General features: G+C 37.6%; 1 protein-coding gene across 2 annotated transcripts in view; it reads left to right on the top strand.

Annotated features, from left to right (window-relative positions):
* Nucleotides 1–16,111, top strand: part of SLC6A11 (solute carrier family 6 member 11) — a 105,612-nt gene that overhangs the window by 45,352 nt on the left and 44,149 nt on the right. For both annotated transcript variants that reach the window (XM_075762767.1, XM_075762768.1), the window contains exon 7: nt 5,530–5,664. In XM_075762767.1, coding sequence (XP_075618882.1) covers nt 5,530–5,664 — 135 coding nt within the window. The remainder of the gene's footprint in view (nt 1–5,529; nt 5,665–16,111) is intronic.

The following is a 16,111-nucleotide window of genomic DNA, read 5'->3' as shown; positions in this document are numbered from 1 at the left end:
TTTTGTTTACTTATTTATTGCCTTTACCACCACATGGATAAAAATAAGGACTTACAGCTCTCTGAGAGATAGAGATTTTTCTGTGTCCCAGTCAATGAACTCAGCGTGATGTGGTATTAGAATTGTTTATTCCTTTCTGCTATTATGTCATGTAGAATCTTCTGCTTCCTATCATCACTGTGCATTTAATCTTACATACTTTCCTCTTCTGGAAAAGTGTCCTCTCCTGGCTCCTATTTTCTAGCTCATCTTGCATTCCCAGTGGATTTTTCCTCTTTGATACTTATTTCTGAGCTCTCAAATCTTATTAAATTTTCTTACCTGTTGGTTTTTTAACTTCTTTCTACTCCAAGTGAAACTTTTTGGACTCACATATGATTCATTAGTAGCTTAGAAGAAATTCTGCAGTTTGTAAGCAACCTGGTTAAGGACCGTTCATGAGATTATTCTGGAGCAAGTTTCCCTCTGTGGATAAACAAACAAGACAAACAGAAGATGATGCTAATAAGTCTGTAAAACACAGAGAAAATAGCAAAATGAGCCATTTTGCTGATTCTCTCTCCCCGCCCACCACCATCCCAATCATACTTCATACAAATCCATCATCTGGTATTCTGTTGGGTTTTTGGTTTAGTTTCTTTTTCTGCATATGAAATTTTAGCTTTAAAATATAGGTAGATCTATAATTTTGTTTCCCCCTTTTGACACACATTTTTAAAAAGTTGTGAATTAGCAGTCATTCCTTTATACTGTCTTATACCATTTTTCTTGTAAATCCAATTAATGTTGAAAATATCTCTTCTCAGTTGTCATTTCTATGTCCGTAGATGCTATAGTGTCATATCAGCAAAAGACTTTTTCAAACAATGCTGCATGGAATATTTCACAGTATACCATGGTGGTTGAAAAAGAAAATCTTTTGTAGCATTATCTGCTGTTAACATCTAGGAAGTTAGAATTTGTGAAACTGGAAAAATATTAGTGGAACCAAGATGCCTGGGTTAACCACGGCATGTAGAACTCTTTTTAAATTTTCATGGAAATCATGCCCAAATTGGTAATATCAATTATGTATGTGTATCTACAAAGATACAGAGCTGCCAGACAGTGGTAAGATAATTATATTTCTATAGTTGTACTAATATGCTCTTCTGCATCAACACTGTAAAGAAGGATAAAAATTACTCTTTTCCCTGCCACATCACTCAGGTAGTGAAATTTTGGTTCCCAAGCTGTTTCTTCACACGGGAGTGTACTGCAGTCTGGGCATAATTTTCTTTCATTTGTCCTGGGCAGACAAACCTTGTATGTCACCAAGATCTGAAGACTGCTCATCAGTCTCCTCTTAACAAAGGAAGTTGGTCAGTGTCAACTAAATGAATAGGCTAAATGGCTAGTCAATAGGCTGAAAACACTAAATGAAAGATAAGGATGAGCAGGGCATGGAGTCAAGTCTTATTTTCCATATAACTCTTCTAATATTGAGTTTTGGCAAATTTCTGCCAATTCTTGCATTGATACTCCTTGTTTTTATAGCCTAATGGAGCAAGAGGGGACTTTATGGGAAGGGGATTAGCAAGCCAGTAATTTTCTGAAGCATCAGGTGAAACAAAACACTTTTATTCCATTTATAAAATGCAATTGGGTCATTATAGTGCAAACAAACTCGAACATCGCAGCTTGCAGGAAAGAATTCCCTCAACTTCCTAGCCTCAGAATGTTATGTTTTGTTCACTGAATTCTAGTTCAGTTATGTTCTCAGCAAGAGCCAAGCAAAGGATTAAAGTTCACTACTTCCTATTCATGACTCACCCTGCTAAGAAGCTGCTGTGAGGAAGAGTGTGAACATCAGGCTGGTGTGTTCTGTAGTAGCCATAGCCAGAGAAATCTGTTTTTAGGCTTCTAGATTTCTGTGGGTGCATGGCTCAATTCATTGCATGCAGGGCTTCTTCCTTATTCTCCACAGATTTATCATGTATTTCTACATTTTCTCACAAGCCAAGTCACCTTCACTTGAACCTCTGTGGCATCGTCTGGCCGGAATGTTCAGAAAAGCGTCTTTTCATTTAGGATAAGAAGTTCAACAGTCCCAGTAGCCAAATTTGAAGCTATGTACCCGTATTTGCACTTTAAAGATACTTAGGTAGGAAAAGATGCAAACTGGCAGCTAGTTCAGTTCTCAAGATCTTTATGGTGCCTTACTCATGAAATCATTGCATAGATATCTAGATATCTTTATAACTAGCCTTGAGTGACACAGACATCTAAGTCTCTTAAGGTTTTGGTATGTAAAGTTCCAGTGCTTGGTACTTAAAGTTCATTGCAGTCTATTCTCAGGATCTTTGGTCCTAATGTACTTTCAGTTAAGCACCTAAGTATGCTTAAGAGCTGTTAGGCATCCCAGTAGGTGCCTTTCCACAAAGTTGTATGTCTAAATATCTTTGTAAATTTGTCTTTCAATTCTATTGTAGTAGGAGAACTTGGTGCAAAAACTAGCATGCCAGAAATTTTTATTTTGTTTCCAACTGCTTAAACACTGGCATTGGTCTGACTAGGATTTAAAAAAAGCATTTTGAGCATTGGAATGCAAATTAACATACCAAGCAATTAAAGTCAATTAAAACAGGATGCAGTGCAATTAGAAACAGTTGTGTTCACATTTACATTCAGAGAGGTTTGATGTGTTGAAAGAAAAGAAAACAATTCAGGAAACTTTTAATGCCTACAGATGTGATGACGAAACTAATAATGGCATTTGATTTCTAAAATGCCCCATCCTCCCTCACCTCACGAGCTCTAGCAAAGCATGATAAAGCGAGCAACTGCTGTACTGGATGCCATGGAATTAGGTGGCTCAACATACTGGGAGACTTGAACACCACCTACGAGCAGTGGCCTTCTCTCCCCTCTCTGAACACAATGCACGTCCCTGTTGTGATACAAGAGAAGCTTGCAGTTTTAGCAGCCTCATTAGCTGTATGAGCACTAACACCGAAATTGTCAACAAATGTCAGTTGGCTCAGGAAGGGTGTATCTTTCCCACACATGCTTCCTTGGCATCTCTTTCATTGTCGTTCTGGAGATCTGCATTAGTATTTATTGCCAGAAGTACTGAGCCAATTGCGCTCTATTTATATCCTCTTTCTGCATGGTAACCAGAAAGGAAGAAGAGTCCTCATTGCTCTAAAGCTGAGGCACAACTACCCTGGTGATAAAAAAATATGCTAGCGGTTGTGGTTCTAGTACTTGCAACAGTGGTAATACGCATGGATGGGCTGTGGAAAGCATTGGAAAAGTGAGCAGAAAACCATGAAGTTTAACTCTACAAGCCTGGATTGCAGACTGCTGTTACAAGGGTACTTTTACCTGACCTCTCTTGGGCATAGGGATGAGTGGTTTCAGCTCTTCCTTGATGGAGCCCAGTGAGGAAATACACCCAAAGGAACCTGGGAAGAAGTCTGCTTGTACAAAATTGTTCACTGGTGTAAAATGTTTCAAGGCCGTGGCAGGCTGAGTGAGATAGCAGGCTGCAGACCAGTGTAGTTAATGAATCATGATGCAGTGAAACGTTATGCTTTAATGTTATAACAGATATTCAGGTGCAATACCTTCCATGTCATCAAATCTTTATGTCTACTGACTATCCCCTATTAAAACCAACTATTGATTTAAAAGAAGTAGAGAAAAATAGCTGGCAAAGGATTAAATACAAAAACATAAAAAACAGCTGCTGGCTATTTTGTCCTTTTCACCCAGTATAAGAGTCAGAGCAGGACCATGTCCATTCCATGTGTTTCTTTTTTTACTTCTCATTAACTGAAGATCCATTTTTATACGAAGCCTAAATGTGGAGAGAAGTCTCTTTGAGACAAGGTCCATTTGAACTCAGTCATATCACTTTGCATTTCCACTAATAGTCTATTATGATAAAGGTAAGCACTGGGATTCCATTTTGCATTTTATGGACCTATGAATTCATCAGTTCAGGCTTCTGAGACCTGTAGGAATACAATGTTTGTCTCCATTTCCTGGGAAAATCATGGCTTGTATTTTCAAAAGGGATAAGACACCTGAAAGGTACATAGATGCTTATCTCCTGTTAAGGTCAGTGAGAGTGAAGTGTCTAAATATGTCTTGGGCAGCTGGACATGCTCGAGGATCTGCCATGTGATTTCTGAGTGTAGCAGCTGAGGCACACGTGAGATGATTGCATGTCTGGGGTTAAATATTCAAGATGATCTGAAAATCAAGATGCAGTTAATTGGTCATGAAAATGTGTTTGAGAAACCTTTCATGGGTACATTCTCTCATGTATCTCTTTCATTTACATAGCCATGAGACAGGTAATGAACTATTGAATTTAAAATGCATATTTTTGAGGGCTATACTATATTTTTCACCAATGATTTTCCCCATTCTTGCAGCTTAAGTAATTTTGAACTGCGCAAGGTAGATGTCCGCTCCCTGGAAGTGTTCAAGGCCAGGTTGGATGGGGCTTTGGGCAACCTCGTCTAGTGGAGGGTGTCCCTGCCCATGGCAGGGGGTTGGAACTAGATGGGCTCTCTAAGGTCCCTTCCAACCCAAACCATTCTATGATTTTATGTATAAGAGTAATATTGCATATTAGGATATTTTATACCTACTTTGCACAGGTGAGAATGGCTATAGAGAATTATGGACAGTTAAGTTTAAGGTATGTCATTATTTAAAGGAAATCTTTATAGTGACTTGGAATTTATCATTTCATCCATCTCCAAGTTTGAATAGCTATATACTGATCTCAGGATTATAAAATGGCATCAGTTCTGCTCAATTTTTCCTTTGAAAAACGTGACTTCTTGCAGGTTTCCAGAAAAGCTTAGTAGATCCCCATGCACAGCACAAACTGATTTCTGAAAAAAATATGGCCATATATGTGAAAACAGAAATTGCTGGGCTTGAGTGCTTCAGAAATCTTGCCTGAAGGTACTTTGCACTATAAGGGTACTATTGCAATTTGCAAGGAGATACACATAGCATTTAACCTTTAGGCTTGATGAAATGTTTATTCCTCAGAGATATGCAGGCAAAGCAGTCTTATGAGATGACAGTTTAGTAATTACTAGGTTTCTGAGAATTCATTGCGTATGGTTTTATGTAATACATAACATATAATGCAATTAACTACTTGCTTTTATGAGTCAATTTCCTTGTATCTGTGTTTGGAATAGTATGTGGAATAGTACACAGGTACGCTGTAGTATGGTGGTGTCTGGTCCACTCTCACAAAGAGAGAGTAAATAATATACTTAAAGAGTGCTTCCCAATCTCTTTATAAAAAAGTGTTGAGCTTTCCTGCAAGTCATATGTAGTTGAGAAGGGAATATGTTTAGAGGACAAAATTCACCTGCATGAACAAGGGCATCACAAGCACTTTTCCTCCAGAAAATGATTTGGTTTTTATCTAACAGCAAAATGGATGTTGGAAATGAGACAGTTTTCTTGCAGTTGGAAGAAAATATTTTTCTGATGTTTTCTTCTTCTTGCTAGGTTGTATATGTAACAGCCACGTTCCCCTATATCATGTTGATGATTCTTCTGATTCGTGGAGTAACGTTACCAGGTGCTTCCGAGGGGATAAAATTCTACTTGTACCCTGACCTTTCTCGACTGTCGGACCCACAGGTAGGACCATGGTCCATGTATTTATTTTCCTCTCTGACTGGGAAAAACTGCAAGAGTTTCTTGATTTTCAAGTTTGAATACAGGTGATTGCTGGATAGTTGTTCTTTGTTAGAGGTTTGGAATTATGGAATTGTGGCTTTAAAGCCATCACGGCTTACATGTGTTGGAATATATTGTTCTTTTAGCAGAAAAATACCTTGGTTGATAAATCAGAATTTTCAGAAGTATTCAGTTGCCATGGAGGGGCAAGAGCATTGCCACTGGTTTGAATGGGAACAACTTTAACTAAGACTTGTCCATTTTACGGTTCTTTGCTCGTTCCAAAGCTAAATCTCAGTCAAGATTAATAGAGATACTAATCATTCAGATGATTGTTGTCTTTGAAGCAAAAGTCTCTATATGCAATCAAGGAGGAATGCAGTACTCAAACCAGGAACTGTGTGGTTTTTTGTTGCTTCCAGATTAGAGTTGAACATGGAAATACTGGATTAAGTCGATTTTTTTTCAGTGACAGATGAGTACAATAAAACAGTTATTATTTATCATTTATCTGATATCAAAGAGGGAAAATGACACAAGCTCTACAAAACCCAACAGGTTGCAGACAGCATTTTACTTATCTGGTTTGGCAATGTAAAAGACATTATACGGTGCTACTCCTAAGGCTATTACACTATTTAAGTGAATGCTAAGATGGAGATAGAAAGGAAGTTTGGGAATATTTGTCAAAATTAATTTTTAAAATCTGCTTACTGAAGATATGTCAGCATAATTTTTTTTTAACTTCTGCTTACTGAAAAAGAATTTTTTTTTTTTTTTCAAGAGACAATGGGGGGACCCTTCAGGTACTTCCTTGAAGTGTCTGAAATGACTGACTCATGTAAAGTTCACTTTAAACAAGTATTTTTTTCTGCAGAAAAAAACAGCTAGGAAGAAGGATTCATTTAAAATATTGAAAATTTTAGATGAAAGTTTAATCATGTTGCCACTTTTGGACTTAACAATGTTTCCATCGTTCTATGTTGGATTAGATGGGAAGTGAAAAAAGCGTTGTGGAAGTGGTGTTAGAACGTCAGTGATGTGCTGTGTCTTTCCAACAGCGAGCTCACTTAGAGGTGGCCTCGGTTCACCTGAGAAATTAGCACAGTAGTAGAGAAAAACAACAGGATTCCCTGACACCCTCCCGGTTATTTGTTTGCAACTTATAATAGAATCAGACTGTAGTAAATATAGCTAGCCAGTCCAATTTGAAGTGGACCCCGTGTGTCTTAACTCATTTTCACAGAGACAAGAAATTTGACTGTTATATGCTTATCTGAGAACATGGATGGCATCTGTTCATTTTTGTCCAATTTAAGTAGTGTTTCACCCCGCTGTGGGGTTCTGCCTTAACAGAAAGTGTTTGCTGAGTACTTTCTCCTTGTACTCCACCGTGATGATTCCTCCACCTGTGAAGCCTACCGGCCTGGTGTGAATAGGAGGTAGTCCTGCTCCTTCCATGTTGATTCCTTCACTTGTCCAGCAGCGTGAGCCGCCTGTTAACAGGATTTTGCCCCGCGTGTGGATTTTTCACGTGCCACTGACACCCTTGCTTCTGTTTGTTATTGAAGGAGGGCATGCAAGCTTAAGCAACATTATTGTCAGGCTACAAGGGGGTTTTATATGCCTATTTACTGTACTGTTTCCATTTGTAAGGAAATACATTGTTGCCATGACAATTTCCAAAGCACATAGTATTAGTCTAAGCAGTCTGTGAAGTACAAAGCACTTCAGACACGTGTGCATGTATCTGTTGTCCCATACATATCGCTCAGCTGATACTGGAACGTCTTTTGGGAAGGCTTAACGGATTCCTTCAACAAGCCAACTTTCTTCTCCGTTTCAATGAGACTTGCGCTTGCCTTAGTATTTTAAGCACCTTTTTGTAGGAAATAAGCTGAAGTAGAGCAGACCATAACAGAGATTGTGAGGTAATTTAACTCTGGTATGCGTGATGAAATGGTTTGAGAGAGTTATTTTTGTGCTGAAAACCTGCTGTTTCATTGAAATTGAAATATTTTGTTGAGCCTAATCAATTCAATATTTGAAGAAAGATTTCTGAGTTATGGGTGGGATCCCTGTTCAATTTTCAAGAAATAAAGGAAGTTTGGCTTCTCAATCCTAAAATGGAATTTGGCACGACTCATTATATTGGGGGGGGGGGGGGGGGGGGAAAGATGGGATTATTTCAGCTTTGTTGCAAGTTTTAATGGTAACAAGATAGATACATAAAATTTTACATTTCATGGAAATGCAGAACTTAATAATGTTCAAACCCCCTAATTTTCACATCAAAAAACCCCATTCCATAAGCCTCTTCTCAATTTGTTCTAGAGGTTTTTGCCAAGAAGCAAATATAAGATAACTGAAGTAACCTTGACATTTGTGCTTCTAGTTTTCATCTTTACTCTTGTTTGTTTGGATTTACTCTACAATATTGAAGCATAATGCATGTGTACTAGCAGAAGTTGTTTTCCTCTTCAGTTGGAGGTTTAAATAATGTTCCAGGGAGACTACTGTGTCTGTATTAGGAGAGCGGTATTTGAACCACAGTGCCAACTATGTTTACTGTGGATTAAATAAATTAAGTTTCTCTTCAAGGCTCACTTTAGTTTGAAGTTCTTGAATCTTTTGTCTTTGTGCAATTTGCATTCCATGGTTCGTTATAGCTTTCTAAGCAGCTATTCATCTGTCTTTTCAGTTCCTCTTAGCTTTCAAGTGCTGTGTTCTCTATTTCATTTTTATATTCTATCTTTTCAGCAGACCGAATCCTCTTGGTCTGAAAATGCTGTCTTTTGTCCTGTGTATCTGTAGAGCTCATACCAATCGCTTTTCATTATAATAGTGGAGTACTATATTTAAGCTTCAGAAATGCTTCATTTCATCAACAATAAGGTCTGTATAGCCTTCATGCTCAAATTGGCTTGAAATAGGTCCCTCTGCCCCAATCTGGAAGATGCAGGTGCTGTTTATAGCTTAAATATGGAGTCTTTCCTGAGTTATAACTCACATAAAAGAATTATTTTTACCAAGTTAATAGGATTGTTATGGGTTTTGTGTGCAAATTTGACTCAGAGTATGGTTCTGGTTGTCCCTCAACAAATTTAAGTAATTTAATATGTAATTGTGCTTGCCTGTGGCACTCACTGCTCCTTTTTGGGGTAAACATTTTATTCTTCGTAATGGGATTTTCTAAACATTTGTGCATGGAAGAGGTTAAATTGGTTAGGGACTAGCAGACGTACTAGTTTGATGGATCAAGGCGTATCAAGGATTAATATTATGGTTAATGATATGGAAAACACACGCATGTAAATTTAAACCCTGCTGTAGCAGTGGATTCTTAAAATGAGAAGGAAAATAAAAATAAAGCCGCCTTGTTTATTGTATGCTTGTATGCCAATAACTGGCTGAGGTACTTTTTTTTTAAATTAAAAAAATATATATTGTTTTAATGAAGGTATTCATTATAGCATCTGTAGGGCTGAACATGTCAACATAATCAGAATTGCACTCTCCTCTGAACATTTGGTGCTTACCAAAATCTAAAACAAATTTAATCTGGGTTTTGTGACTGAATTGCACGTGAGAATACATTTCTATGTGGAAAGAATACAGGTTGTACTTTATCTCTGACATACTCTTATGCGGATGTTAAGCATGATAAATGAATGACCGGGCAAATCACATATAAGGCACAGGAAAATCTGAGCCATGACAAGATTGATTCTAAATTTCTCTGATCTTTATTTGTAGTGAGAAAGTGTTAAATTTGCAATAAAACTTTTGATGGCAGACACATTTCTATGGTTCACCTCTAGCAGCTCAGCTATGAGTTCAACTATTAGGTGGCCATCACTGTGCAGAGCTTCCAGGTGTTTCTATGGGTACTCTTGCAATGGGTAGTCTGCGCAGTAGGACTTTTTCCATAAATTTCCCTGGACTGAAATTCGGCTGACTGGCTTGTAGCTTACTGTATCTTCCTTCTTACCCTTCCTGAAAATAAGTACCAAAATATGAATGCACAGCAATGAGCATCAACTTAACCTGAAAAAACCCTTACACTAAATAAGTCTTCTAGTAGAAATATGACTCTTTTCCTTACATTGCCCCATCTCAAAAATTTTCTTCCTGCATTTTCCTGTGTGGCACTTAGGTTAAGTTTTCATGATCTGTGTGTTTACAGAGAACAAGAATATTTTAGTACATCAGATATTTGTTTCAGGGAAAACTTTTTTTTTTTTTTTTTTTTTTTTTTGTGTGTAGAAAATCACTTAGACTAAATACACTTCTTTTTTTTTTTCCTGAAAATTGTAGCTTTCATTAAAAACTCCTTAATTTTCAGGTTAGCACGAGTTTATTTTTGCTAGTTATTCACTCCTTCCTGAACATCATCTTAGTATGTTTGAGCATATGCATAGAATTATACTTTTAAAAAAGATGCTATTCACCAAAGCTGTAAACAATTGCTATCCAATTAGGCTAATTATAATATACATATGTATGAGAGACATTTGGGAATACTTATAGGTGCAGAGATAATATCTTCTTAAATCCTGTTCTGAAGATCTAAACAGGAAAAGTATTTGAGGATTTACCTTCCCTTAATTTTTTTATTTCCAATGTTTGATAATGCAGAGTTGTTTTAGCGATGAGAGCTGCAGCAGTAATGCCACTCTGTTTCTTTACCAAGAACTCTTTCCTTAGCAGCAGAAGAAATAATGCAGATTGATTCGATTTTAGTACAAGCAGCCTTGGAAGCCAGCAACTATCACACTTGTATCGCCACCTTGAGGCCGAATGAAACCTGTGTTTTCAAAGGCAGAAGAAAATAAACATTCTCTCCTAGCTTAGTAAGTGGAGGAAACCGTTGCATTTGAACGGAAGTGTTAGGGCTCTGTTTTCTTTATTAAAAAAAAAAAAAAAAACCAAAAAAAACCCAACAAACCCACAAACCAAAAAAAACCCACACACCAAAAAACCACAACACAAAAAAACCCCCGTGATTTCATTTTTGGGTGGTTTCATCCTCAGAAAATCAAAGGAACTGTATGGGTTCCTAAGTTGTGTATTTTAGACCTGTACTGTATCTATCTAAGCATAGTAATCCTTAAACTTGAAATCTAGGGATTTTCATTTGTTGGCAATGAAATGATACTTAATTGCTGGAGAATATTTTGATGCTTTTATTTGTTTGGAATGTGACAAGTGAGAAACTTGCAGTCCAATGAGAAACTTCCTTCACAGAACGTGTTCAATACTGGATGGTAAGCCTAGATTTTAAGTATAGTACTTGAAGAAAGGGTTCAGAGTCAGGTCACATGTCCTAAATCTTACCAGCCTTTTGATACCACTAAGTCTAGTAATACCTTCAGCAATTTACTCCATTTTTCACCATTATGAGAGTTTGTGCAGCCATTAACTGGGAAAAAATAGTAGTAATGAAAGGAGGAAGATGTCCAGTTCCAATCACACTCATGCAGTTCTGCTAATAGCTATGGAATTTACTCTTCTTCCTACCAATTTCTTCCCATTCTCTGTATTGTTTGCTTCATCAGGTATTCACTTTCTGAACCAGGCAGTTGCAATACACACGAATGTGACTTGCAGTAAATTTAGGAGCAAAATGCCAGAAATTCATACAAGGGTCATAGGTATGAAAATTCTTAGCTGAATTTACTATCTATATAACTACAACTCCCACTTTACACATGCATCTTTGAACAAACAGTCTTTCTTCATTTGATATGGAAACCAAATTTCAAATCATTCTTTCTATGAAAAAAAAAAGTGTTGCTGCTGATTGTGAGGTTCTCATGTTGCTGTTAAATAGTAATCCCCTACTTAAACTTTTTAAATTTAAACTTGAAAAAGAATTAATTCTTCTCAAAGTCTGCCGTTTTCACCATCGTTACAAATTACTGAGATTTTAAATTGTAAGGTAAGCACAGAATATAGACTGGTATGATGTTTAGAAATATTTTGCCCTGCAATGCAGTTTATAATCTCCACAGGGAGGAACTATTGAATTAATGGCTTTCACATTACGAATTGTTTATGTGGTTTTAAAGAATAGGAAGACCAGAAAATTGCTGTAATGCAGTATTCTTGCTGAAAGGGCAGAGGTTGTTTAACAAGGCCATAAATCACTCCTGGGACAGACCCTATTCCCAAAGAAAGCCTGAAGGCAAGCCTGGTAGCACATTTCATTTGTCGTGCTCAAAGGAACATACATATTACTCTCTCGCTGTGAATCTGTACTGCAGTGACTGGGCACATACATTTCAAAAGGCATGGGCTGAAGACATTCAAGGTCGTCTCCTATGACAAAAAATTACTCTCTGCTAATGCATGGAACAGCTTAGTGTTTGTTCCCTGCACAAGTCATTACATGGTGCAAAGATTTTAGGTATATTTAAGCATGCTGTGGGAAAGGCACAACCTAAATTTCATGTGTCATTGCTAAACTGTTGGTGTATATGAGTGAATATGGCATACCTTTATGCCTTAATATACAACTGGTTTTTTCAACAGCATAATATTGGGACTATTACTTTTTATGTCACAAATATGGTTTCAGAAGTCCGGTTATTGCTCTGGAGAGTTATTTCAAGCCCTGAACAGATAGTTTGCCGCCTTCTCCCCATGGTTTTTCCTTGTGTTTCTTGCTATTGCTACACAAGCAACAGCAAGCTGAGCAGGCAACAGCAGATTTTGGCAGTTAGAAGAGACTTGTTGAAAGAATGGGGTCATTTCGTAATTTCCCTGGGGCTTCTAGGCCACATGAAATCTCTTCCAGCTATCCCTGCAACCCCTTAGCAACCTTGGCAATGGAGAGACATCATCTGAGTGTCAGGGAAACTCTAATTACACTTTAATATTAGACTTTATGGCTAGTGTGAGATGCCACTGGAGGGAGACAGGTTCCACACATTAGCTCAGTATATTGGCATAACAGGGAGAGATTTTTCAGTTTTTACAATGATGGCACCTGAAAAGAAGCACTAGATACATTTGAAGAGCCATTTTGTGCGTAAATTAGTTAACATTCTCAGAAAAATTTAAAGAATTGTGAATACTGTCAATGTTTCCAGCCTGTCAGCTGCTCTAGAAGTCAAGTCTCCCAAGCAAGAGAAAAGCTGTTGAAAATTCATTTGTTTCAAATAACATTAAAAATTGGTGCAAAATATACTAAGTGATATATGGATATTAATGAGGGAATAATAGTAAGGGACCTTGTGCACAGTGAGGGTAGTCAGCAGGTAAACCAAATAAATATTCCATGCTATTTCTGGGACAGTCACAAGTGGATATATGATGCCATATAGAGGTCCTGAAAATACATAGTTATTTTAAGAATTGCTAACAGGATTCATGTTAATCCTGTTATTCCAGAGGAATGAGAGATAAAATAAAAAGAGAAGATTACTACACTAGTGGAATGATGCGCAGCTTGTAGAAAATCTATTATTTACTGTTGAAGAAACTGAGTGCTTCTAAAGATTGTTCTTTGAGGACCTGCACAAAAAATGCTTTCTAATCCCCCAGACATTTCTGAGACACTTTTTATTTCCATCCTAGAACTGGAATAACAGTTGAATTCTCAAAACAATCCAACAAAAAGAAGGCTGGGCAAACATCTGCAGAGCTGAAAAGTAATAATGGCTGAAGTGTATTGTGTACACCCCCCAAACTATCACCGGAGACATGCCATGCTGTAGGGGCTGACTGTCAGCCTAGAAAGATCTCTGGCTAAGTTCTTACAGTAAATGGATTGGGCTTCACACACATTTTTTCCTGAGAAGTAGCCTAGAGGAGATTGGTACTGAAGTTCTCCCCGAAGGTATTCTCTGAACTAACGGAAATACAAAATGAGGAGGCAGAAAGAAACAGAAAGGATGCCTTCCTCCAGAGCGATATAAGAAAGTTGGGGAGTGCATTGAGCTTTGGGCTATCTAGGCATCTCACAACTATATGTGCCTTACTGCTGCTCTTCCCTGTGATTTATTTGCAAGGGCAGTGTGGGAAAGGGAGACAAAAGTGATAGAAAGCAAGGAGAGGGAAGCTGGGAGGAGAAGGTGGGAGGTGACTGATGACAGTTGCTGGCAAAGTGCCCTAATGTATGTGGAAAACAAGCTGTCTCTCCCATCATGAACCGTCACCAGCTGCCAGGCAGCTCACAGCAAGGACAGCAAATTGGAAGGATGAGGAGATGTGTGTATTGGCAGCTGTGACTTTCTGATGCTCCCTATTCTGGATGTCTATGCTAAATTGTTGACTATTCCTTCCTTACAGATAAAGTAAGTCCATTGTATTAGTATAGTTCTGGTTTAGGCTCTTGAAGCTGGATTGTTTGTCAACTACTTTACCTAGTATTGCATAATTGTTCATTCCTTATGCTTTATAAAATGTTTATATGCACACACACACATATACACACTGAAGTTATATCATCAAAATTGCCCATGAAGATCAATGACAAGGTGGGATAGTCAACATGTTTTCTTAACTTCAGATTCCACTGTGGTGCAGTACATGACTTGGGGATACAGTTCATATTCTTTTCTCTGAAATAGGAGTCTTTTAAGAAATAAATTTATTCCTGTTTTAATGTTAAATTCCAGAAAATTTTGTAATACAGGAATTCCTGCAAAGGTCATTAATATTTTTAAAGATGTCTTCCTTAACTGTGTTCACAGTCTTAGATTTCCATATGTTAACATATTTCCCCATATGGATGTTTATAGACAGCTACTTTAAACACTGAAGCTCAAATAAACTGAGCATTCTGTGACCATTTGCACCAGAATCCTGGCTGCAAGCATATCTTTTTATGCCATCAGAGAACAGAGGCAATAACGTGTTTTGTCACACCAGTGCCAACCAAACACTACTACTTCAATTTAGGCCTGTAAATAAGGATAAGGAAAGAAAGCATCTGACCGTCACAAAGCGAGAGGCAATAAAATGCATTGAGTAAATTTGTTACAAACTTGGCAGGAAATCATCAGATGTTGAAGCAGTTTGGGATACGGGTTCACCGATCTTTCATTTGTTTATTGTCAACCCACGTGAACATTTCAGAGAACATTTGAATCAAGAAAGTACAGCTGAATTTGTGAAGAATGGGAGGCAGAAACTGGTTCCTGGTTTGCACTTAAGTTCGGTGTTCACATATTGGTATTTTAGCAGAACAAGCACAAAACATTTCACACAGACCAGAGCTTTAAAACGTGTTTTTGTTTTAAGGACATGTTTTCCTTTATTCCTTTTACTATTGTTATTACATTTTGAAACAAAATCTTGTTTAGGAATTAAAAATCAAATGCTTAATTTAAAAATAGAGAAATAACATTTGACTTCAGTTCAACCTTTCACTTTTTGACTAAATGCTTTTACTGTGACAGAAATTTACAAAAATGTAAATTAAACTGAATCTTCATTCTTCCATGAAATTAAACGTTTGATCAATGTCAGTTCTTTCAGTAGCCCCCTTAGTGTCAAGAAGTGCAGGTCTTGAATACAATTCCTAAACGGCATTTTTTATTCTAGCTTTTTTTTTGTCTTGAACTCAGTTTTACTTTAAGTTTCTGCCAGCTTTGTGGCATAAATGAAAGGTTTTTCAGTGCCCAGCTCTCTTTAAAAAGGACTAGGCTCACAGCAGAATTTTAGTGAATGTTGAGTGGCTTGTTTACTAAAATTTGCCGGCTGGGTATACAGTTCCTGTCACTCTAAAAACAACTCATGCTTTTGAAATACTTCAAATCCCTCTGTGTAAAATAATAAAACAACATGGTGACTCTGAGGGATGTTCACAAAAAGGTATAGTGAGAGCTGGTGCTTTCCCAGCCTGGAGGTCTAAATGAACTTGTTTATCCATCCATGAAGGTGAGCAGAACATAGGTAGGAAACGATTGCAGCAGTTAAAGCACTGAAAAAGGTATAGTTGGGGCACTAGCTTTCAGTGAGTTACTGTCTTATGGTGAAGGCAGAAAATGTGGCATGTGATTAGGGATTACAATCTAAAATTATATGTTCTGTGTTTTGATCTTCACAACAAAGTCGATAAGGTGGTCCAGAGACATCATATTTGACATCACATTTGTAACTGGCATGTGTAAGCAAGGTTCCAGCTTTGTAGATGGCTGCCTCTTTCACCAGTGGAGAGGGAAAGGTGTCTTGGAAGTGTAGTTCAGTCACCCAACAATTGCATCAGTCTTATAAATTCCTTTTTGCACTAATTCTGTAGCGCTTGGAATGACCACAGTCTTACAGCCAGAGCAGAGAGAGGTACCTGAGCTGGAGTGAATGAGGCAGAGGCTAAATAACATAGGGGTTCATTTTCTCCAGGTATTTTGAGACTGGACAGGCAATGATTTTCAGAACTGGTATATCACTGAGAACTGTG

The sequence above is a fragment of the Balearica regulorum genome, chromosome 10 (genome assembly GCF_011004875.1).
Source record: "Balearica regulorum gibbericeps isolate bBalReg1 chromosome 10, bBalReg1.pri, whole genome shotgun sequence".
In the NCBI taxonomy this organism is placed as follows: domain Eukaryota; kingdom Metazoa; phylum Chordata; class Aves; order Gruiformes; family Gruidae; genus Balearica; species Balearica regulorum.
Note: the sequence above shows the minus strand (reverse complement) of the source record. Positions and strands in the feature narration are given on the sequence as shown.